Raw genomic sequence first — 22,965 nt, 5'->3', positions numbered from 1 at the left:
AGGGCAATGTGTATTGGGAAGTGACAGCTGTCTGTGTTGGGCAGTGATGGCAGTATGTAGGAGCACTTGGCTATGAAAGGAACATCTTCTGTTCTGGTTTGAGGTGAGAATTTTTTTTAACCAATGCTTTCCAGTCCTGCTTAAAGGAATTATCCATTAATCTGATCTGTTTAAAACTCTTGGATCATTTCTCCTCTCGCCCTGAGAAAGTTTAGTTCAGGATTTCCTTTCCATGTTTCTTATCTATCACTGTGTTTATACCCTGATATCCCAATGTCCTTGGCAGAACTTTCTTCAGGGGGGTAATTCAAACATAAAAGGCTGGAAATACTCAAGAGGTAAGGCAGCATCTATGGAGATAGAAACAGAGTTAATGGGCTGAATTGTTGTGTGAGCTTTGGGACTCTGGCACAGGGATATTCCCAGAGGCAGCATCCTAATTGGCTCATGAGCCAATGAAGGGTGGTGGAAGGGCTCCCGATGCTGCCGGTCCAATCAGAAGGCTGGCTGCTTTGAAGCCTCAGCAGCCCCACTGAGAGAGCTGTATGCTGCTGAGGCAGGTCGAAGATCAAAAGGAGGCACACTTGGAGCAGTAAGTTTAAAATAAAATTTCAGAGGGGAAACCCATTCGGGTATCATGTTGGGGCCATGGGGGCTGCCTTCCCTTCTTTGGGGCACGGACTGTCGCAGGAAGGCCGTCGCCATGGAGCCTCCGTTCAGTGGGCAGTCGATCCATCTCCCTGCCCACCTCTGGATAACTTCCCTGGTGGCGGGAGTGCATCGGGAGCTGTCCCATGTGGCTTGAAATTTTTGCTCTACATTTCAGGCCAATGACCTTTCATCAAAACTGGGAAAAGTTAGAAAGTTAGTAATAAGTTTTAAGCAAGTGAAAGGTGGGAAGTGGGAAAAAAGAAGAAAAGGGAAGGTGTGTGACAGGGTGGAAAATGGGAGAGATTAAATGACAAAAGCATTGGTCGTGTTGGGCCAATGGGAGTGGTAATGGAACAAGTAAAGAAACAAAAGATGTATCCAGAGAGATCTGAAAAGCAGAATGATGGAAGCTGCCATCTGAAAGCAAAAGCAAAATAAAAATGAGAGTAAAATAAGAACTAGTCAAGAAAATAAAACAAAATGGGGGCAGAGGTTGTGTCTGAAATTGCTGAGCTCAATGTTGAGTTTGGAAGGCTGTAAAGTGCTTAATCGAAAAATGAAGTGCCATTCCTCGAACTTACATTTAGTTTCTGTTGTGTGTAGACACCTTTAAGAGGTGTGGCTACAAGATCATGTTAGTCATGTAAGAGCTATGCTGTAATATACCATGTGATTCTGAGTGTTAGTTAGTCTTGAAAATACACCTGTACAGTGATCATCTCAATGTAATGGGTCTCTCAGTAGTCAATAAAGAACCCACAATATTGTATTGCTGATTCCCTCTTGAGTGAGAAGTGTTTGTGTTCAGTCCATACAAACACAGAGGTTCAAGCACAGGGAGGCGGTGGCGTCGTGGTATTGTCACTGGACTAGTAACGCAGAGTGGGGCTACAGGTGTTTCTCACACTTCTCGAGTACCCCTCAGTTAGTTACTCAAGTATTGCTCTGAGGACATGGGTTCGAATCCCACCACAGCAGAAGGTGGAATTTGAATTCAATTAATAAATCTGGAATTAAAAAGCTAGTCTAATGATGGCCATGAAACCATCGTCGATTGTTGTAAAAACCCATCTAGTTCACTAATGTCCATTAGGGAAAGAAATCTGCTGTCCTTACCTGGTCTGGCCTACATGTGACTCCAGACCCAGACTCCAGACTGGCCTAGCCAGTCATTCAGTTGTATCTAACCGCTACGAAGTCAATAAAAAGGAATGAAACTGGACGGACCACCTGGCACGACCTAGGCACCAGAAACAACAATGGCAAACCCAGCCCTGTCGACCCTGCAAAGTCCTCCTAACACAGTGGCGCAGTGGTTAGCACCGCAGCCTCACAGCTCCAGGGACCCGGGTTCGATTCCGGGTACTGCCTGTGTGGAGTTTGCAAGTTCTCCCTGTGTCTGCGTGGGTTTTCTCCGGGTTCTCCGGTTTCCTCCCACAAGCCAAAAGACTTGCAGGTTGATAGGTAAATTGGCCATTATAAATTGTCACTAGTATAGGTAGGTGGTAGGGAAATATAGGGACAGGTGGGGATGTTTGGTAGGAATATGGGATTAGTGTAGGATTAGTATAAATGGGTGGTTGATGTTCGGCACAGACTCGGTGGGCCGAAAGGCCTGTTTCAGTGCTGTATCTCTAATCTAATCTAACATCTGGGGGCTTGTGCCAAAATTGGGAGAGCTGTCCCACAGACTAGTCAAACAACATCCTGACATAGTCATACGCACAGAATCGTACCTGACAATGTCCCAGACTCTGCCATCACGATCCCCGGGTTTGACCTGTCCCACCGGCAGGACAGACCCACCAGAGGTGGTGGCACAGTGGTATACAGTAGGGAGGGAGTTGCCCTGGGAGTCCTCAACATTCTGGACCCCATGAAGTCTCATGGCATCAGGTCAAACATGGGCAAGGAAACCTCCTGCTGATTACCACCTACCGCACTCCCTCAGCTGATGAGTCAGTACTCCTCCATGTTGAACAGCACTTGGAGGAAGCACTGAGGGTGGCAAGGGCACATAATGCACTCTGGATGGGGGACTTCAATGTCCATCACCAAGAGTGGCTTGGTAGCACTACTACTGACAGAGCTGGCCGAGTCCTAAAGGACATATCTACTAAGCTGGGTATGTGGCAGGTGGTGAGGGAACCAACAAGAGGGGAAAACGTACTTAACCTCGTCCTCACCAGTCTGCCTGCCGCAGATGCATCTGTCTGTGACAGTATTGGTAGGAGTGACCACCGCACAGTCGTTGTGGAGACGAAGTCCCGCCTTCACATTGAGGATACCCTCCTTTGTGTTGTGTGGCACTACCACCGTGCTAAATGGGATAGATTTCAAACAGATCTAGCAATGCAAAACTGGGCATCCATGAGGCGCTGTGGGCCATCAGCAGCAGCAGAATTGTACTCAAACACAATCTGTAACCTCATGGGCCAGCGTTTCCCCCACTCTACCATGACGATCAAACCAGGAGACCAACCCTGGTTCAATGAAGAGTGCAGGAGGGCATGCCAGGAGCAATACCAGGCATACCTCAAAATGAGATGTCAACCCGGTGAAGCTACAACACAAGACTATCTGCGAGCTAAACTACGTAAGCAGCATGCGATAGACAGAGCTAAGCGATCCCATAACCAACGGATCAGATCTAAGCTCTGCAGTCCTGCCACATCCAGCTGTGAAAGGTGGTGAACAATTAAACAACTAACTGGAGGAGTTGGCTCCACAAATATCCCCATCCTCAATGATGGGGGAGACCAGCACATCAGTGCGAAAGATAAGGCTGAAGCATTTGCAACGATCTACAGCCAGAAGTGCTGAGTTGATGATCCATCTTGGCCTCCTCCTGAAGTCCCAGCATCACAGATGCCAGACTTCAACCAATTCGATTCACTCCGCGTGGTATCAAGAAATGACTGAAGGCACTGGATACTGCAAAGGCTATGGGTCCTGACAATATTCCGGCAATAGTACTGAAGACCTGTGCTCCAGAACTTGCCACACCCCTAGCCAAGCTGTTCCAGTATAGCTACAACACTGGCCTCTACCCTGCAATGTGGAAAATTGCCCAGGTATGTCCTGTACACAAAAAGCAGGACAAGTCCAACCCGGCCAATTACCGCCCCATCAGCCTACTCTCTATCATCAGTAAAGTGATGGAAGGTGTCATCAACAGTGCTATCAAGCGGCACTTGCTTAGCAATAACCTGCTCAGTGACGCTCAGTTTGGGTTCCGCCAGGGCCACTCAGCTCCTGATCTCATTACAGCCTTGATTCAAACATGGACAAAAGAGCTGAACTCAAGAGATGAGGTGACAGTGGCTGCTCTTGACATCAAGGCAGCATTTGACTGAGTATGGCATCAAGGAGCCCTAGCAAAACTGAGGTCAATGGGAATCAGGGGGAAAACCCACTGCTGATTGGAATCATACCTAGCGCAAAGGAAGATGGTTGTGGTTGTTGGAGGTCTATCATCTGAGCTCCAGGACACCACTGCAGGAGTTCCTCAGGGTAGTGTCCTAGGCCCAACCATCTTCAACTGCTTCATCAATGACCTTCCTTCAATCATAAGGTCGGAAGTGGGGATGTTCGCTGATGATTGCACAATGTTCAGCACCATTCGTGACTCCTCAGATACTGAAGCAGTCCGTGTAGAAATGCAGCAAGACCTGGACAATATCCAGGCTTGGGCTGATAAGTGGCAAGTAAAATTCGCGCCACACAAGTGCCAGACAATGACCATCTCCAACAAGAGAGAATCTAACCATCTCCCCTTGACATTCAATGGCATTACCATTGCTGAATCCCCCACTATCAACATCCTAGGGGCTACCATTGACTAGAAACTGAACTGGAGCAGCCATATAAATACCGTGGCTACAAGAGCAGGTCAGAGGCTAGGAATCCTGCGGCAAGTAACTCACCTCCTGACTCCCAAAGCCTGTCCACCATATACAAGGCACAAGTCAGAAGTGTGATGGGTGCAGTTCCAACAACAGTCAAGAAGCTTGACCCCATCCAGGACAAATCTGCCCGCTTGATTGGCACGCCATCTACAAACATTCACTCCCTCCACCACCGACACACAGTGGCAGCAGTGTGTACCATCTACAAGATGCACTGCAGCAATGCACCAAGGCTCCTTAGACAGCACCTTCCAAACCCGCGACCTCTACCAACTAGAAGGACAAGGGCAGCAAATACATGGGAACACCACCACCTGCAAGTTCCCCTCCAAGTCACACACCATCCTGACTTGGAACTATATCGCCATTCCTTCACTGTCGCTGGGTTAAAATTCTGGAACTCCCTTCCTAACAGCACTGTGGGTGTACCTACCCCACATGGACTGCAGCGGTTCAAGAAGGCAGCTCACCACCACCTTCTCGAGGGCAATTAGGGATGGGCAATAAATGCTGGCCTGGCCAGCAACGCCTACATCCCATGAATGAGTAAAAAAAAAGGTCAGTTTAGAAGCAAGGTGGAGAATTAATGTGAACATTGAAAACAATTGAAAGAAGTATATGCAGATCGCTGTTTTGCCTTGAAGGAGTGTTTGGGGTCTTGAATTGGGAGAGGGAGGGGATGAAAGGAATGATTCATCCCTTGCACTTACATGGAAAGGTGCTGTGGGAAGGGGTGGGGGTATTGGGAGTCATTGAAGAGTGGATCAGGATGTCACAGAGGGAATATTCCCTTTGGAATGCTGAAAGGGGAAGGGAAGATGTGTTTGGTGTTGGCATCACACTGGAGGTGGAGGATGATTTGTTGAATATGGAGGCTGGTGGTTGGAAGGCGAGGACAAGGGGAACCCTATCATGGTTCTGGGTGGGAGGAGAAGGATGAGAGCAGAAATGTAGAAAATGGGATGGACAAAGTTGAGGGCCCTGTCAATCACCATGTGGGAGGAATCCTCGGTTGAGCAAAAAGGAAGATACATATTGGAAGTGCTGTTGACCACTTTGCAGAACACTTCTGTTCAGTTTGCAAGCGTGACCCTGAGCTTCTGGTTGCTTGTCATTTCAAATCCAAAGTGATTCTTGACAACGCAGCCGGCTGCTGACGTCATCAGACTGCGCCCAGCTACGAAGATGCACAAATGGGCTCCTGCTCTCTATGCGTGCGCTGCATTCCGGATTGCCAGGACTGGTTGCACATGCGCATATGACGTCATCGCGTTACGTGGGGAAGCAGGATGGGGGGAAGCACGGCTGAAGACCTTGTTGGTGGTGGGTGTGGGTACGCTCTCCTTCTACCCCGCACCCCAAGCCCGCTCTCCACCCCCGCCCGCTCGCTCTCCACCCACCCCCGCTTGCTGTCCCGCTCTTCACACCCGCCTGCTCGCTCTGCACCTCTGCCCACTCACTCTGTCTGGCCATTGTGTGCTGCCATGTGTTTACTTTGCCTTTGTGTGATTATTTGAGCAGCGCCATCTTTAGTCCTGACAGCTGCCTGAACGTTGCAGACTGTGACATTTTCGTGGCATAGGCGGCACTTTCGCATGTGCCTGTGCAGCGCCACCTAGTGGTTGTGTTGTCAGCAAACGCAGCCTTTCAATTCTCCACCAACTCTCACGCTGATTCCTCTGTCCTCGGCTTCCTGCAGTGTATCCATGAAGCTCAACATAAGCTTGAGGAACAGCACCTCAATCTTTCGATTAGGCACTTTACAGACTTCCAGAATCAACATGGAGTTCGACAATTTCAGACCGTGAACTCAGTCCCCATTTTGTTTCTTTTTCTTAGCTGGTTTTTGCCTTATTCTTGTTTTTCTCATGTTTTTGCTTTAAGGTAGCAGCTGCTCATCATTCTGCCATTCACACCTCCTCTAGATTCATCTTTTGTTTCTTTGCTTGTCCCGTTACCACTCCCTCTGGCCTTGCACCACCAACTCTTTTGTCTTTTAATCTCTCCTATTTTTCACCTGATCACAGACCTTCCCTTTTGTTCTTTTTCTCATTCTCCCTCCTTTCACTTGTTTGAAACCTATTACATTTGTAACATTTCCGAGTTCCGATGGCAGGCCATCGACCTGAAATTCTGGACTGGGGTTTACCAGCATTCTCGGGACAGGCTGGGAGGTAGGGTGGGAGTGCTGCATAAAATGGTGAGGGTAGACGGGGGGTTGGAGAGTCCATCACCTTTCCAATGCCAAGGAATTTTACCAGGGGTGGGGAAGGTTGAGGATGGCCTCCCTACCCAGAGGCTAATTGAGGCCCTTAATTAAGTGCCCAATTAAAAAGCACTTAACTGCCTCCTCCCACTGCCGCCCCTGCTGAAACCCCACCCCCACACTGCCATCAGTAAGGACAACCTCTCCGTCGCCAGGGCCTGCCTGAATGGCCCCGCCCAGCCCTTAATTCTGGGGCCTCCTTCATGGCCGCTGTTCTGGGCCTCCCGCTTCCGGTAGCCTCCGGCCCTTTGATTGGCTGGAGGCTTTTGGGGCGGGATCTTCTCCCTTAAAGGGGATGGCATCCTTGGGCACTTAATTGCCTGCCCACTGTTGAATTCAGCCGGGGATCCGACAAATGGCCACGGTGGGGATGCCCCCCTCTGCTTTCCAGCCTGTAACCAAGACCCCACTGCAGAATAAAATTCAGCCTATAATTCTATTTCTCTCTCCACAGGTGCTGCTTGACCTGCAGAGTTTTTCCAGCATTTTCTGTTTTTATTTCAGATTTCCAGCATCCACAGTATTTCGCTTTTCTTCAGGGAGTGTTTGGATATGAGTTTGTTAGACAAAACAAAGCTTCTCGTTAAGCCAGAGGCCTGGACTAATAATCCACAGAATTCAAACCCCACCCTAACATTTTGAGATTTTGAACTCAAATTTGAAAAATCTGGAAATAAAGAGCTGGTATCAGTAAAAGTGAGGGTTCCCCTTGTCCTCACCTTCCACCCACCAGCCTCTGTATTCAACAAATCATCCTCCAGCTCCAGTGTGATGCCAACACCAAACACATCTTCTGTTTCCCTTTCAGCATTCCAAAGGGAACATTCCATCCGTGACACCCTGATCCACTCTTCAATGACTCCCAATACCCCCACCCCTTCCCACAGCACCTTTCCATGTAAGTGCAAGGGATAAATCATCCCTTTCATCTCCTCCATGTCACCATAAAAAATCTCAAATGATTTACGCATGTCCCTCAGGGCAGGGAACCTGCCTTCCTTAGCTTGTCTGGCCTATATGTGACTCCAGTTCCACACCCCAATGTGGTTGATTCTTTGCTGCTCTCTAATGTGTTTTAGCAAGCCACTCAGTTGTGCCAAAACTGCTTTCAGGAAGGCAGCCCATTACCTTGTCAGGGCAATGGGGGATGAATTCCCACATAATTCCCACATCACGTGAATGAATAATTTAAAAAAGTCGAAAGATCTGTTTTTCAAAACAGAATTTGTCAATGAGGTTCAAATGGAATCATTATCACTTCCATTTGTCTAACATTTCAAAAAAAGCAAATTACAAAGAGAAATCCGTTTGGTCGGGAAAAAAAATTTAAGCATGCAGTTCAAAGCTCTGATCCATGAATAACGTCAAGATGATTCACTGTAATATCCCAGTAAACATTGAGGAGGACATACCTAATGAATGGGTTTTCACCTGGCAAATTATGGAACTGACTAGCTTTGGAAAAGTATCTTGTTTCTGTGTTTCTATAAAGTGAATTGAGGCACAAACGTTTGAAAGAGGAAGCGGTCCAATTAAAAGAAAACTGATAGTAATTCCGGGGGGTGGGTGGTGGGTGGTTTGAACGCCCTGAATCAACCATCCCCACCATCCACCCCCATCTGCTTATACCACTGGAAAGCCCCAGAATCTAATTGGCCCTAATTCAGCTCACTCTTTCAGGGGTAGTTCAGGCGATCCATGCCTTGAAGTTAGCAGAGATATTGCATGAACTGGGGGCGGGACGCAACCATCCTGATCAGCCAATCAACCACAGCGTTGGAATAGAACTTCTGAAAACTGTGGGCGACAATGTTAACAAAGGTAAAATGTGTTTTATTGGAGCCTCCATTGAGAAAAATCTCTGCCTGGAGAGTGGGTTTTGACTGAGGATGATATAGAAGGATATGGGAAGTGGGCAGCAATGTTGGATTAGACTGAGAGTGACATTAAATGATATGGGGAATGAACAGGAAAGTGGAATTAAATTGGATATTAAAGAATTTAGGGAGTGAGTAGGAGAATGGGAAATACACTGGATATGCTATAAAAAAGTATGGGGAGTGGGAAGGTGAGTAGGAATATACTGGATGGGATGTTAAAGGGTATGGAAAGGGAAAGTGAGATTTGACCAGTCGGGATATTACAGGGTATGGGGTTGAGAGCGAAAGAATGGGATTACAGTAGGTGGGATATTAAAGTTTTCTTACACTCCAGGGACTCAAATGTATTTATTTATTTCACATTTCAGGGGATCCCTGGATGAGGGTCCATTCTGAAGACCCTTCCCTCAGTGAAAGGCAGAAGTCTCATCTCCAGCAATCACTGGTCATCGGAGAAAAAGTCCAAGATGGTCCCTTAGTTATTGAGATCATTGAAGCACAGTCACAGGGAGAGAAAGGACACAACTGTCCAGCTTAGTGGAACCGTGCACTCATCCAGAGAGTGGCAGCACAAGATTCTCTGTCTTTCTGAACCTTCTTAAATTGTGTCTATGATGCTTTTTGAATATCTGTGGTGATTGCTTACTTAATATGAGGCGAGGAAAACCTGCCAGTGGTGGAGAGCTTTGGGAACCATGGGCCCAAAGTCACCTCTTCCTCCCAAACATGTTATGCTTACCACATGTTGTGTCTCAAAATACTCACATAGTGGTAGAGGAGCGAAGGAATCTAGGAGTACAGATACATACAGATACATGGGGGTTTATTTTTAGAGTGATAGAATTGAAAAGCAAAGTCATGTTAAAAGGTCTAAAACTCGAGAATCGGATGACACCAAATTGGGTGGTGTATCTAATACAGAGGTCTGTGACTAAAAACAGGAAGACATTAATAAACTTGCAGAAAAGGCATGTAATTCTTTCTGTTTATCTCTCGCCCCCTCTTTCTGTTTCTCTGTTTTTCTCTCCTTCTTACTTTCCGTTTTTAATCTCTTTCTCTCTCTCCCTCAGCCTTGAGTGTGTTCCGCTGGCTTGGCCAGCTCTGCTTCACTTCCCAGGGTGCTCTGTGGTCGCTGTCTCCAGTTCCTTCTGGGCAGCCTGTCCAGAACACTTGGCTCTTCCTCTGTCACCAAGAGGCCTATTATTGAGCAGACCCAGGAGTGAGAATACTGACACGTTTTATTATGCCATTGAATCTCTCTGTAGCAGTATTTCTTTCCAACATACAATGGGTCTTTACTGTCAGGACATTACACCCTACTGCAAGACAATAAATATGTTCAATCTGAAGTCCAGGTGCAACACAAAAGTGTTTTCCAACTGTGTTAGAGCTCTGGGTTTAGTCTCCTCACCCTTTCTATTAACTGCATGCTCATAATTATTGGCCTTGTCCAAGCTTTCATGAGCACTGGTCCACCAGCAATGCATCCTGTTGTGTGCAGCTTTCTTCTGGATGCAAAGGGGTTATAAGGAGAGTGAGACAAGCTGTTACATGGTGTCCAGGATACCAGCAGGAGTTAACACAGTTATTAAAATATCACAGGGTTCTTTCTGCACCAACCTGATGTGAATGTGTTAATGCACAGCTGTAAGGAATCCTGGCCCTAAATATCCATGGCTCTTCCAGTAAAAAAGCCAAGACCCCACTACAGGAAACAATGATGTGTGTCCCTCTCACAGAACCAGTGGCTCCTGCCAAAACTACAAGCAACATTCTCTGTAACTGCAACCTTGGTGAACTATTCCTCCCTGACTTCTCTGCTACCTTCGAGGCTGTTGACCACACCATTCTTCTCCATTGCTCAGTCTGATGGGACTGTCCTCTGTGGTTAGACTGATGACCACAGGCAGAGCATCTGAACTAATGGCTTCTCTCAACACCTTCCCCGCCACCACCCCTCCCCAACCCCATCCCGCCCTGTCTGTTGTATCCTTGCTCTGTCACCTACAATGTCCCCCAAAGATCTATCTTTTGCTCCTTTTCCTCGCCTACATGTTGCCCCTCGGTGACAGACATGGAGTCAGCTTCTAACTGACTATCTCTCTCTGGCTGACAAGTCTTATGTTCAGCCCCCACTACAAACTCCATACCCTTGCTTGGACCCTGAACCTTGGCATCCAATTTGTTTGCAGATTGAACTTCTGATCCCATCTTCTCCATCACAAATACTGTCAATATTTTCCTCTGTAATATTACCCACCTATGCCCAAATCAACCCAACTGCCCCTAAAGCCCTCATCTGTACCTTTGTTGCCACCACACTTGACGATTGTAATGTTTTCCTATGCATCCCCCATCCTTTTAAAGCTACAGCTCATCCAAAACTCTAATCTGCACCAATTCCCACTCGCTGATCTACATTGGCTCCTGCTCTCTGCCACAGTGCCTCAAATATGTTTTTGCATTCTCCCATGGTTTCACTCCTTGCTATGTCTGTAACCTCCTTCCACACTATAGTCCCCCAGCTGCTTGTGCAAACCCCTAATCTCTTCTGCTCCTGAATAAGCTCCCGTCTTGACAAAGGGTGTCATAGGGACGGCAGACAAAGGGAGCTGACTTAAAAAAATAAAGTTTGAAGTGTTTTAATCTTGCGGGGCACAGGTCATGATTCTGGACTACAGTGTGTCTTGCTAGGCCCCCACCTGCCAAGAATGAGGCATATTAATTTTGTCATGAACATTGATTTTAAACTGTGACTGGAATGAAGAAAGGAATGAAGTTAAACAGATCAGTCGTGGCTGGAAAATACATTTGCATATTAACAGACGGTGATTGGAAGGACAAAGGACCATTCCCTGACACATTCAACCCACAATGGACTTTGATCACTCGGTATTGTGTGTAAGAGGAGCATTCCAGAGACTGCCAAGGTGATACAATCCAATATGTGGTCAGATCAGTTAGTCACATGACTAGCCTGCTTGGCAACCTCGGTTTTTCTAAATTGTACAAGCAGTTTGAACCAAGAAAGTCTGTTTACTTCTGAATGGAGAAGATCGCTCCTGTCTGCTTCCATCTCTTACAAGCCTCTGAAGACACATGAACCCCAAGAGAGAAAAGTCACCTACAGTGAACAAGATACTGGGCCCCAACTGAAAAGCAAGATCTAGCTACAAGCAATGACTCTACAGTGAGCTCAAAGAACCGTAACAAAAGATTTTCAGATATTACCTCAAACTTTTCCACTTTATTTTTCTTCTGCTCTTTTCTGTCTCTATTTGCATATGTATCGTACATGCTAGTGTGTGCGCATCGTGTCTCCATAGGTGTCAACTGAATTAACGTTTAAGTTCATGTTTGATAAATTTCGACTTTTCTTCTTTGAACCCAAGAAAACCTGTTAGTGCTGGTTTCTTTGCCTTATAATTGGAAAGTGGTGAACAAGGATTCACCAAGGGGGAGCTAAAAACACGGTGTGTTAAAAATTAAATCGTTACGCTAAGACCAGGTGAAGGCTGAGAGGGAACCCTAGACACCTTTCTCACCTGGACATAACAGAAATTTGGGGGCTAGCATCTGGAATTGACCCACAGACAAACGAGAGAAATTGGAAGTTAGAAGCCAAATGGTTCCCAATCAAAGAAGAGCAAGATTTCAATTTTCATTTACAGGTTTTCTTGTGGTTGTGTGTGCTTGAATGCTAGTTGCTCCCCAAGCCTGGGTGAGGTAACTTGGGATAAGATAAAAGCACTGTCTATGGAGGAGTTGATGAAAATGGCTGAGCAGTGTGGGATCACTGTACGTGGCAGGGCTAGGAAGCCTGAACTCCTAAGACAAGTGGCCAACCATTCTTCCCTTGAATCTGAAGAAACAGAAATAGGGTTAGAAGCAGAATCCAACAGAGTATTGTTAGCAAAGATACAATTGGAACAGAGGAAACTTGAATTAGAAGACAGGGAAAAGGAAAGATAGAGACAGGAAAAGGAGAAAGAGAGCCGTCCAGAAGGAACATAAAGAGAAAGTAAGAGAGAGAGAGAAAGACAGGAGAAGGAACGAGAGAGAGAGGAGAAAGAGAGAGAAAGAATATTCTGGAAGGAATACAAAGAAAGAGAGCTGAAGCGGCTTGAGTTAACTCGTGGGTGACAGAGTAACCCCAGTGAAAGCATAGCCAATATGGAGCAGCATAATTCAGGGCTGGGTAAAAAATTGTTAAAACTAGCTCAACTAATTCCAAAATTCAATGAGGAGGAAGTAGAAGTATTTTTTGTGTCCTTTGAGAAACTGGCAAGGCAGCTAAAATGGCCAGCTGAGACCTGGCCTCTTTTACTACAAAGCAAGCTAACTGGAAAAGCCCATGAGGTTTATTCCCTGTTGCCAGATGAGACTTCATAAAATTATGAACTGACAAAAAATGCTATCCTTGGGGCATATAGAAAATAGGAGCAGGAGTAGGCCATTTGAGTTAGTACCAGAAGCCTATCACTAAAGGTTTAGAACCTTCAAGAAGCAAGCTGACCAAACTTACCTGGAGTTTGAGAGAAATAAGCAGCTGGCTTTTGATTAGTGGCTGAAGGATCTAAAAGTACAGCTCAACTACGAAAATCTCAGAGAAGTAATTCTGTTAGAGGAATTTAAAAACTTTCTCCCACTCTCCATAAAGACCCATGTAGAGGAATAGAAGGCTCATAGAGCCCTGCAGGCAGGGCTGGTCAGCTAACCCCGAAAAATGTGAAAAGGTAGACCCCACATCCTCCTATGTAAATGCAGACACTAGAAGCAGAGTGGCTAACAGCATTTACAGAAACCTGCAGGGACAAAGAAAGTCCTCAAGAGGGCAGAGAAACCATGAGGGTGATGTCTCACCTAGTTGAAATGCTGCAGGGGGGTGCAGCAGAATCTGGATCAATACCTGCAAGCAGGATTGTCCCAGAGGACAAAGGGAAGATTAGCAAAGAATCATCCCCCACAGTCAGGATAAAAGGGAACCAACCATCCCCTGAGGTGAAAAGCCCTTGCATGATTCATCAAAGCACTGAAAGAGAGTTCAGAGTGGAACTGCCCACTGCCGCCGCCCCTGAGCAGAACTGCAACCTAGGGCTAATTAAACTGAACCCTCCCCCTGCAGACCTCAACAAGAACAAAGACACCTTAGGCAGTCATGGAAATGTGCCAACTGGAAAACCTTCCCCAAAAACCACATGTTTATTAGGATGCCAAAAGGGGCCACTTAAAGCAGCACTACTACCGAAAAGACTGGCTGTAACAATTGTTTGGGTTTCTGAATGAATGAGGGTGATGCATGTGTGTCTTCCTGTCCTTCTCTAGTCCCTTTTAATGAAATGCTCTTTTTTAAAAATCGCATTTCCTTCCACTGGGTGTGGAGGTGAAATGCAAACCCCCACTGCCAAGAATGAGGGATATTAATTTTGTCATATGAGCAGCTAGGGGCTAAATTAAAAAGCAGAACCAAAAAACCTAAAGGACCAAAAGCTGCAAGAGAAATAGTCATACGCTCTGCTGTCTAGTCTCTAATGTGGGTAATATCTGTTAAAGGAGAAGGTAGGAGTGCAGGTTAGTGATGAGGCAGATTGTTATCAGAAAATAAAAGGAAGGGACAGAACGTGTGAACATCATATTGCACCAAGGAATCGTACAAGAGTAGGAAAATTTAATAATAGAACTAATTTAAAGGCTTTGTATCTGAATGCATGAAGTATTCAGAGTAAAATAAATGAGTAAACAGTGCAAATAGAGACAAATGGGTATGATTTAGTGGCGATTACTGAGACGTGGTTGCAGGGAAACCAGGTTTGGGAATTGAATATCCAAGGGTACTCAGTATTTCGGAAGGATAGACAGGAAGGAAAAGGAGGTGGTGTGGCTTTGTTAGTGAAGGAAGAGACCAGTGCTGTAGTGAGAAACGATATAGGCACTGAAGATCAAGGCGTAGTATCAGACTGGGTAGAAATAAGAATAGCAAGGGAAAGAAGTCACTGGTGTGAGTAATCTATATGTCTCCAAACAGTAGTTCCACAGTGGGACACAGTATAAACCAGGAAATACTGGGGGCTTGTAAGAAAGGTACGGCAATAATCATGGGTGATTTTAATATGCATATAGACTGGATTAGTCAAATTGGCTAGGGTAGCCTCGAGGGAGAGTTCATTGAATGTATTAGAGATTGTTTTTTGGAGCAATATGTTGTAGGAGCAACCAGGGAGCAGGCTATTCTAGATTTGGTGTTGTGTAATGAGGTGGGATTAATAAATGATCTCATTGTTAAGGATCCTGTAGGGAAAAGTGATTATAGCATGCTAGAATTTCAAATTCAGTTTGAGGGCGAGAAGCTGGAGTCCCACACGAGTGTTCTGGAGTTAAACAAAGGTAATTATATAGGCATGAGGACAGATTTGGCCCTGGTGGACTGGGCAGGAAGACTACAAGGTTGGACAGTTGACGAGCAGTGGCTGATGTTTAAGGAGATATTCAATTTATCCCAACAAAAATATATTTCAGAGAGGAAGAAAGATTCTAGGAGGGGGAAAGAACATCCATGGCTGAGCAAGGAAGTTAAGGATAAAATGAAGACAAAAACTAAGGCGTACCATATTGCAAAGGCCAGTGGCAGGCTGAAAGATGGGGAAACTTTTAAAGATCGACAAAGGGTTACTAAAAAAAGTAATAAAAAGATCAAAGGTAAAATATGAAAGAAAACTAGCACAAAATATAAAAATGGATAGCAGTTTAGGCCTTTACTCTTTAGAGTTTAGAAGAATGAGAGGAGATCAAATTGAGGTATATAAAGATGATTAAGGGGATTGACAAAGTAGACGTAGAGAGGATGTTTCCTCTTGTGGGGAAATCTAGAACCGAGAGGTCATAGTTTTATGATGAGGGGTAGCAGATTTCAAACAGAGATGAGGAGAAATTACTTCTCTCAAAGGGAATCTGTGGAATTCACTACCCCAGAGTGAGATGGATGCCAGGTCATTGGGTAGATTTAACGAGGAGATAGACAGATTTTTAATGAGAAATGGGTTGAAGGGTTATGGAGAACGGGCAGGAAAGTGGAGTTAAGGCCAAGATGAGATCAGCCATGATTGTATTGAATGGCAGAGCAGGCTCAAGGGGCTGAATTGCCTACTGCTCCTAGTTCTTATGTTCTTATATGAACATTGATTTTAAACTGTTGCTGGAGTGAAGAAATGACTTGTTTGAAGATCACCAGACACTGGGCTGGAAGGACATTTGCATACTAAGGGACTCTGCTTGTGGAGACAAAGGACTATTCTCTGCTACAATTCAGAATTCAGAAGGCAGTATTGCAACTGAAGCTGGAAGCAAGCAAGCCTCCTGGCTGTCTCTCTCACTTTCTTCCAAGCCACCGGACCTACAGAAGACACGTACATCTCGAGAGAAAAGACTCTGACATCAAAACAAGTCTAAGTGTGAACTGGGTCCCAATGAATAGCAGGACTTACCGGCAACCAAAGAGTCCACATTGAACTGAAAGGACAGTAATTAACTAACAGATATTGCCTCAAACTTTTCCCCTTTATTTTTTCACTTTTTCTGTCTCTATCCGCGTGTGCGCTTATCACATATGCATGCTAGCATGGTCGCATTGCAGATTCGTTGTCGTTAACCGGATTAGATTTTAAGATTAATAAATTTCCACCTTTCTTGTTTAAATCTAAGGAAACCTGTCTGATTTATTTGCCTTATAATTGAAGCAGTGAACTGAGGGGGAGCAAAAAAAACACAGTGCTTCCAAAATTAAACCCTGTTACAGCCGAGAGGGAACCCCTAGACCCCTTCTCACCTGGTCGTAACATTAACATTTAGCTTTATTAGAACCCTTCTTTGTCGTATGATAAAATGGGAAAACTAAGGAAATAGGGCACGGTATAGACAAGATGTCAAGGTCGAGGGATTCTGGGAGATTATGTCAAGTTTTAAAGTGCTTACTTGCACTGAAAGGGCGAGACCTTGAGAGCAGACAGTGAAAACAGCTTCTGGGAGAACTAAATGTAGATTTGTCTTGTAATGAGATAATGGACCACAAAATGTAAAAGCATTGAGATAAAATAGTCAAGACAAAGGGGTATTATCTAAGTAAATTCAAAATGTTAGCAACAGCCAAAGAATTATCCTTGATTTGTTAAGAAAGGCATCCTAAAGACTAATCACTGATTGGGGAAAGGGAGGGTTAATTGGAAATAAACCAAGATAAAAGAAGCCTTGACTGCGTCCCTGTACAGCAGAGAATCTTCGAACAAGAGATGAGAGAGACCAACCAAAAAACCTAAAGGACCAAAAGCTGCAAGAGAAATAGTCATATGCTCTGCTGTCTAGTCTCTAATGTGGGTAATATCTGTGTAAGAGTGTTAATTACTGCCTGATTTGTGACTATGGTTTATCCGAAAACTTAATAAACTTGTCCTTACCTTTATCTCGATAAAGTCAATTCACAGCAAGCTTTGTGCTGCCAAGTCCATTCCCACCTTAAAAGGGGGCATAAAACACCCTATCTTATCAAATCTTACACAGTATACCTGTTGGTTTAGCTAATGATCTATTCAGTCCCTGGAAAACCATCAAGGATTTCTGCTATCTCCCCATCTGACAATTGCCCTTCTGAACATACATCAATGATTCTGAATTTAGCCTGTTCTTTACAAACGGGTAACAATTTCACTGCAGCCAGTGCTGAAGAAGACCTTCCACCAGGGTGAGAAACAGGGGAATCAATGGGGTTCAGATCTATTATAAAAGGGGCTGGATTATTCCATATAAAAATTCTCATGTTTTTGTAAGTATTATCCCTTTATATTGGGGTCTTCACCTCAATATAAGGACCACTAAATCCTAAACATTCTTATTGATAATATTCTTTAAATCCCGGTATCATAAATGCATTCCCTTACAAGTGGACTGCAGTTTCCATTTCTCACTGAGCAGTTACAGTGCCACAATCTCATGTGTAGCTCACAGAACATTCCCATGGTTTCCACTCCATCCTGTTCTGAGCTGCCAGTCACTGATTGGTCAGCACTAATTTTTACATAATTTATCGTCCAGCCATTTGGATCTGATTTCAATGGTTCCAAAGTCTCCACAAATATATTAATACTCAAAATCTCATCACATCAGACAAGTGGGAGAGAGAGAGGTGGGAATGGGAGCAGGAAATCCCACCTTTAATTTGAAACCTTGACACTAATGTTGAATCTTTTTGTTGTTTCATGTTTGAAGAAAGGATCTTCAGTACAGACATGATGCTGGTGACAGTTTTGGTGCTGAGCGAATTGCTCGCCAGTGATGTGGCAGGCAGGGTCAAGGATTTCTATTAGTTTTAGAAATTAATTACTGTCAACAATGAATAAATAAAGACTGGAAATGGCAGCACAGACAGTGTATTAGGACTGTAGTGCAAATATATACATTCAACAGAAACGGGAATAGTTCCAGAAGACTGACATAGCTACTATTCAGAAAGGGAGATAGAACAAATCCAGGTAACTACAGGCCATTTAGCTTAATGTTGGAAAGATACTGAAATCTTTACTCAGGACCAGAAATAAAATATAGTCAGCATGGATTTCAAAAGGGAAGGTGATATTTGATCAAAGTTATTGAATTTTCTGAAGAAATAAGAGTATATAAGATGTGAGAGGTGTTGAAAAAGTATAGAAGATATAGATGTATATAGATGTAATATACATGGACTTTCAAAAGGTCTTCGATTAAGTACCACACAGTTTAAGGCCAGAGCATGTGGTGTCAGGGAACAAGTAGCAGAATGGATAGCAAAATTGTGACAAAATAAAGAACAGAGAGTAAGGGTTAAGTGTAATTATTCAGACTGGCAGAAGATGGGAAGTGGTGTTCCATACGGATTGATGCTCGGACTGTTGTTTAACATTAATATAAATTATTCTGTGAGTAATCAGATGTTAGGCATGAGCTACCCTTTAAAAATCCATGCCGGCTCTCTTTGTTCAGCTGAAAAATTTCAAGGTGTTCAGTCACCTAGCAATTTCTGGACAACAGTTGTTTGGCTAACTGGTCTACGATTCCTTAGTTTCCCTCTGTTATCTTTCTTAAATAGCGGAGTTGTAAGCACAATTTTCCAATCTAAAGCAAAGGTTTGCAATGTTTCCATCTACTTTGTTTAAAATCCTGAGATGAAGACCATCTGGCCCTGGGGATTTGATGCTCTTAGTATTAGTGCCATTAATTTCTCCATTATTGTTATCTCGCTTCCATTAATTTTGTTGAGTCCCTGATTCAATAATAGTTTCTCTGGGATGTCTGGTATGCTGACCTCTTTCTCTACTGGAAATACTTAAAAAATGTAATTATTCAGCATGTCCTCCATTTCCTTATTTTCATTGACATCAGTTTTCAAGGGGCCAACATTGCTTCAGACCACCCTCTTTTTCCTAATGTAATTATAAAAGTTTTTTTGTGTTGATTTTGATATCCCTAGTACATTCCTTTTCATACTCCCTTTTTGTAACTCTTACTATCTGCTTTGTCATACTTTGCTACTCTTTGTATCGTTCTCATTTGCCAAGATCTGTGCTTTTTCTTTTAGTTTTATGTTGTCTCTTTTCTCTTTAGTTGCCCATGGCTGTCTTTTTGACAAGTAGGAATCTTGCCCTTTAGGGATATAAACTCATTTTGTATCACTTTAAATTCTTTTTTCAACACCTCTCACTGATCTTCTATCATTTTACCCATTAACAGATTTACCTAGTTTACTGTGGACAGTCTCTGTCTCATCCCATTGAAGTCAACCTTACCCAAATTTTGAATCTTAGTAGCTGTTTCACATTTCTCCCTTTCAAACACTACATCGAACTCAATCATATTATGATCATGATTAGATAACCGTTCATGCAACGTTAGCCTGTTAACCAAGTCTGGCTCTTTACTAAATCTAATATGGCCTGCCCTCTTGTCACCAAAAACTATCCCACACACACTTAAGAAATTCACCACCTTTCTAGCATTTGCTAGTCTCCTTATCTCAATCTATAAGCAAAGTCAAATTCCACCCTCCCCCCATGAAAATCACTATCTTTGCTACATGCTTGTTTAATCTCACATTCCAACAGTACCTGTCTTCATTACACTTTCCATTGGAGCCACTGGGTACTGCTGAGGAATAGGAACCCTCGCCCCCCCACCCCCAACCTTCCCTTGGTTCTGAACACGGCAGCAAGTACAGACCCCCAACTGGCCAGGTTTCAGGTCACACCCACTACTGTGTATCCCCACTGAGCCATCAGATGCTGTTTTGGTTATAACATTTGACTGATCAAGCAGAGTCTGCCACCTCATCTTCTGTTGAATTGACTTTTCCCCATTTGGCTGAATATCCAACCATTGTAAAGGGCTGCTTGTCTCTTTGAATTGGTGCCAGTTTTCCTTCCTATCTTAAGTCACTATTTCACAGAAAGGGAAAAAATAGATATCTGGAAGTTCAATAAGCATATTTTTAATCATACGATCAAAAACATGAGAAGGCTTTGTGATCAGTTCCTCATTTATACAATTAGATGATAAGTTACCTTAATCTGTTACATACTGATGTGTTTAGTTATCGAGTGAATGGTTAGCATAATCCAAAATTACATACAGGTAAATGCAGCTAACATACAGGCAACCAGTAAGAATAACTAGCATAATTCAGGGGTTGATACCTGCATTTGTCTGAGGATGTGCTACTCCAGAAAATATCAATCCAAAGGTTGCTAGAGAAGTGAAAAAGATGTCAATCACACTATGTTGTCCACTAGAAGCTGCTTTGGCATTTTGGTTTACTTTACAGCCCTCATGGACAAAGCCGAGTGCTGCAATATTCCTATAGCTTTAACCATGTTCCCACAAAATATTGAATCCCATGCACCTGAAAGTTACATTGGAGAATGCAGCTAAGCCAGGGTGACTGGAAACCAGTAGAAGCTGGTGTGAGTTGCTTTTCACCCATTTGATGAACCATGGGGTGAAAGACAAACTGAGAACCAGAAACTATACCACTGCCTGTATCCTGGGATTTTTTTCCCACGCTCACTCCTGTAACACTTGCTAGCCAGCAGTCTGAACTAGGTGAAGATTCTGATATTCAGTTGCTGGTTTATTTGCTGATAACTATTTCAAAGAATACTTTACCTGGCAGTAGGAGGGTTATTTCTTAACATGTTGGGACTGAAGAGTGCACCACACAGTAATAAGTGCATAAGTCTTGTGAATGAAGATGATGCCAACGTGTATGAAGATTTCCTTTGTTTCATGGTTCTGGAGGATATTCATCCTAGACTTATTCTTAGTTTTGCTAGAAATATGGACAAGGGAAATCTTAAAAAACATTCGCTTCTCTTCGACACACAGGCACCCAAAAGCGCAAGGAAACTATGGATTCACCTGGGTTAGTATAGCTGAAAGTTCCCAACGTGTGTGTTGAGTGCCCTATTCCATCATTAAAAGGAGTAATGGGCAGATAGAATGAATGGTTTACATTCTCGAGTTCCTAGACACGAATGATATTGGGTGGGGGCAGGTCACCTGGTCTGCATTTAGCCATTTTCTCATCAATTTCCCCTTCTTCCATCTACTGCCCAGACCTCCCCACCCCTCAGAAGACATTGGCTCTTCCTGGGATGTGGGATTCAAGGGTTAATAGCATCCTCTGGTACCACAACCAAGTGTCAGGTATTCATCTGTGACTCTGGATAGGTAGTGCCAGCAATCTATTCAAGTTGACAGCTGAGCACAAGCCTGTTCTCACCCAACATCCATACTGCAGAAGCTACTGAGTAGTGAACAGGAAAAGGGTATTCTTCTCCCTAACTCAGGGTCATGAAGGTCAAGGTTAGATTCTGCTGAGATCAGCAGACCTGGCACAGATTGGTGATCAAACCTGGAACCTTTCTGGGCTCTGTGGCTTGGTTAATCAACAGTTAAACTCAAGCTCCAGGAGCAGCATAGGACTCGATTAATGGCTGGAGGAGACATGAGGTGGATGTGACAAGTTAGTTTTCAGAGGAACCAGTTGAAACTAAGAGCAGGCTACTCATTTCTTTTTCAACATTGCTTCTTTTGTGTTGTCTTCACATTTCATCCCCTCCACTGCTGTGGATTGCAGATCAATGCACAGTCTTTGCATTGCCTACTCACAGCCCTCTGTCCTGTGTAGCTCACCTAATTATTTTCCCTCTCCCTATATCCAGGGAAAGTACCCCAAGTCTCCCATCAAATCCCATCCCTCCAGCACTGTAACTCTCCTATGAAAGCCCACCCCTCTTGTATACTAACTGTCCCATCAAAGCCTTTAGTATCCTAAATCTCCAATTGAAACTCATCCTGCTAGCACCCTAATTCTCCCATTAAAGCCTATTCCTCTAGTACTCTAATTCTCCTACTAAAAGTCATACTTCTAGTACCCTAATTATCCCCTGACAGCCCATCCCTTTAGTACCTCGATTATCCCATGAAAACCCATTGTCCTTCCCATGAAAGCCCATCCCTCTGGTATCCTAACTCTCCCATTGAAGCCTATCGTTCTAGAACTGTAAATCTCCCATCAAAGTTCATCCCTCATACCCTAACTCACCTCTTGAAGCCCACCCCATCAGTACCCTAACTCTCAAATTGAAGCCCATCATGCTAATACCCTAAGTCTCCCATCAAAACTAATCCCTCTAGCATTCTAACACTCCCATCAAAGCCCGTCCCTTTAGGACCCTAACTCTCCCGTAAAAGCTGATCTCAGTCTACCCATTGAAGCATATCCCTTTGGGAAATTAACTCTCCCATAATGATTATCTATTATTTTTTGAATAACCCCCAATGTTTTTGTCTCTAACATTCCCTGACATATCAATATACATATCTGTACATATTTTATATATATATATATATATATATATATATATATATATATATAAATGTTTCTTGTTGAAAATTCATTTTCATTCATTTCCAGTTATCTCCTTTGACCCTCCTGGTCTGATTTAGTCTGGAGTGTCCCTTATTTATCCTATTTAATATCTCTCACTGAGCTTGCCTTTTACGCCTTCTCTGCAGACTGTGGTAATTGACCTGCCCTCATAGATATCCCTGTTACACACATTTGTGTAAAATGGATTGTTCTGTTGGCTCAAACAGGGCCCACTGCACTAGGGATCCAACACATCACAACTAAGAAACATGCCAGACTCAACCATTCCCCCTCCCACCACCGCGTAGGAGA

At 44.0% G+C, this 22,965-nt stretch overlaps 1 protein-coding gene across 8 annotated transcripts in view; it reads left to right on the top strand.

Annotated features, from left to right (window-relative positions):
• Nucleotides 1-9,322, top strand: part of tymp (thymidine phosphorylase) — a 67,260-nt gene extending 57,938 nt beyond the window's left edge. For 7 of the 8 annotated variants that reach the window (XM_068059343.1, XM_068059340.1, XM_068059338.1 and 4 more), the window contains 2 exons: nt 8,506-8,646; nt 9,074-9,322. In XM_068059343.1, coding sequence (XP_067915444.1) covers nt 8,506-8,646; nt 9,074-9,243 — 311 coding nt within the window. In that variant the 3' untranslated portion in view covers nt 9,244-9,322. The remainder of the gene's footprint in view (nt 1-8,505; nt 8,647-9,073) is intronic. The other variant, XM_068059344.1, reaches the window with a different exon arrangement.
• Nucleotides 9,323-22,965: the final 13,643 nt, after the last annotated feature.

Source organism: Heterodontus francisci, chromosome 27 (assembly GCF_036365525.1).
Source record: "Heterodontus francisci isolate sHetFra1 chromosome 27, sHetFra1.hap1, whole genome shotgun sequence".
Classification (NCBI taxonomy): domain Eukaryota; kingdom Metazoa; phylum Chordata; class Chondrichthyes; order Heterodontiformes; family Heterodontidae; genus Heterodontus; species Heterodontus francisci.
Note: the sequence above shows the minus strand (reverse complement) of the source record. Positions and strands in the feature narration are given on the sequence as shown.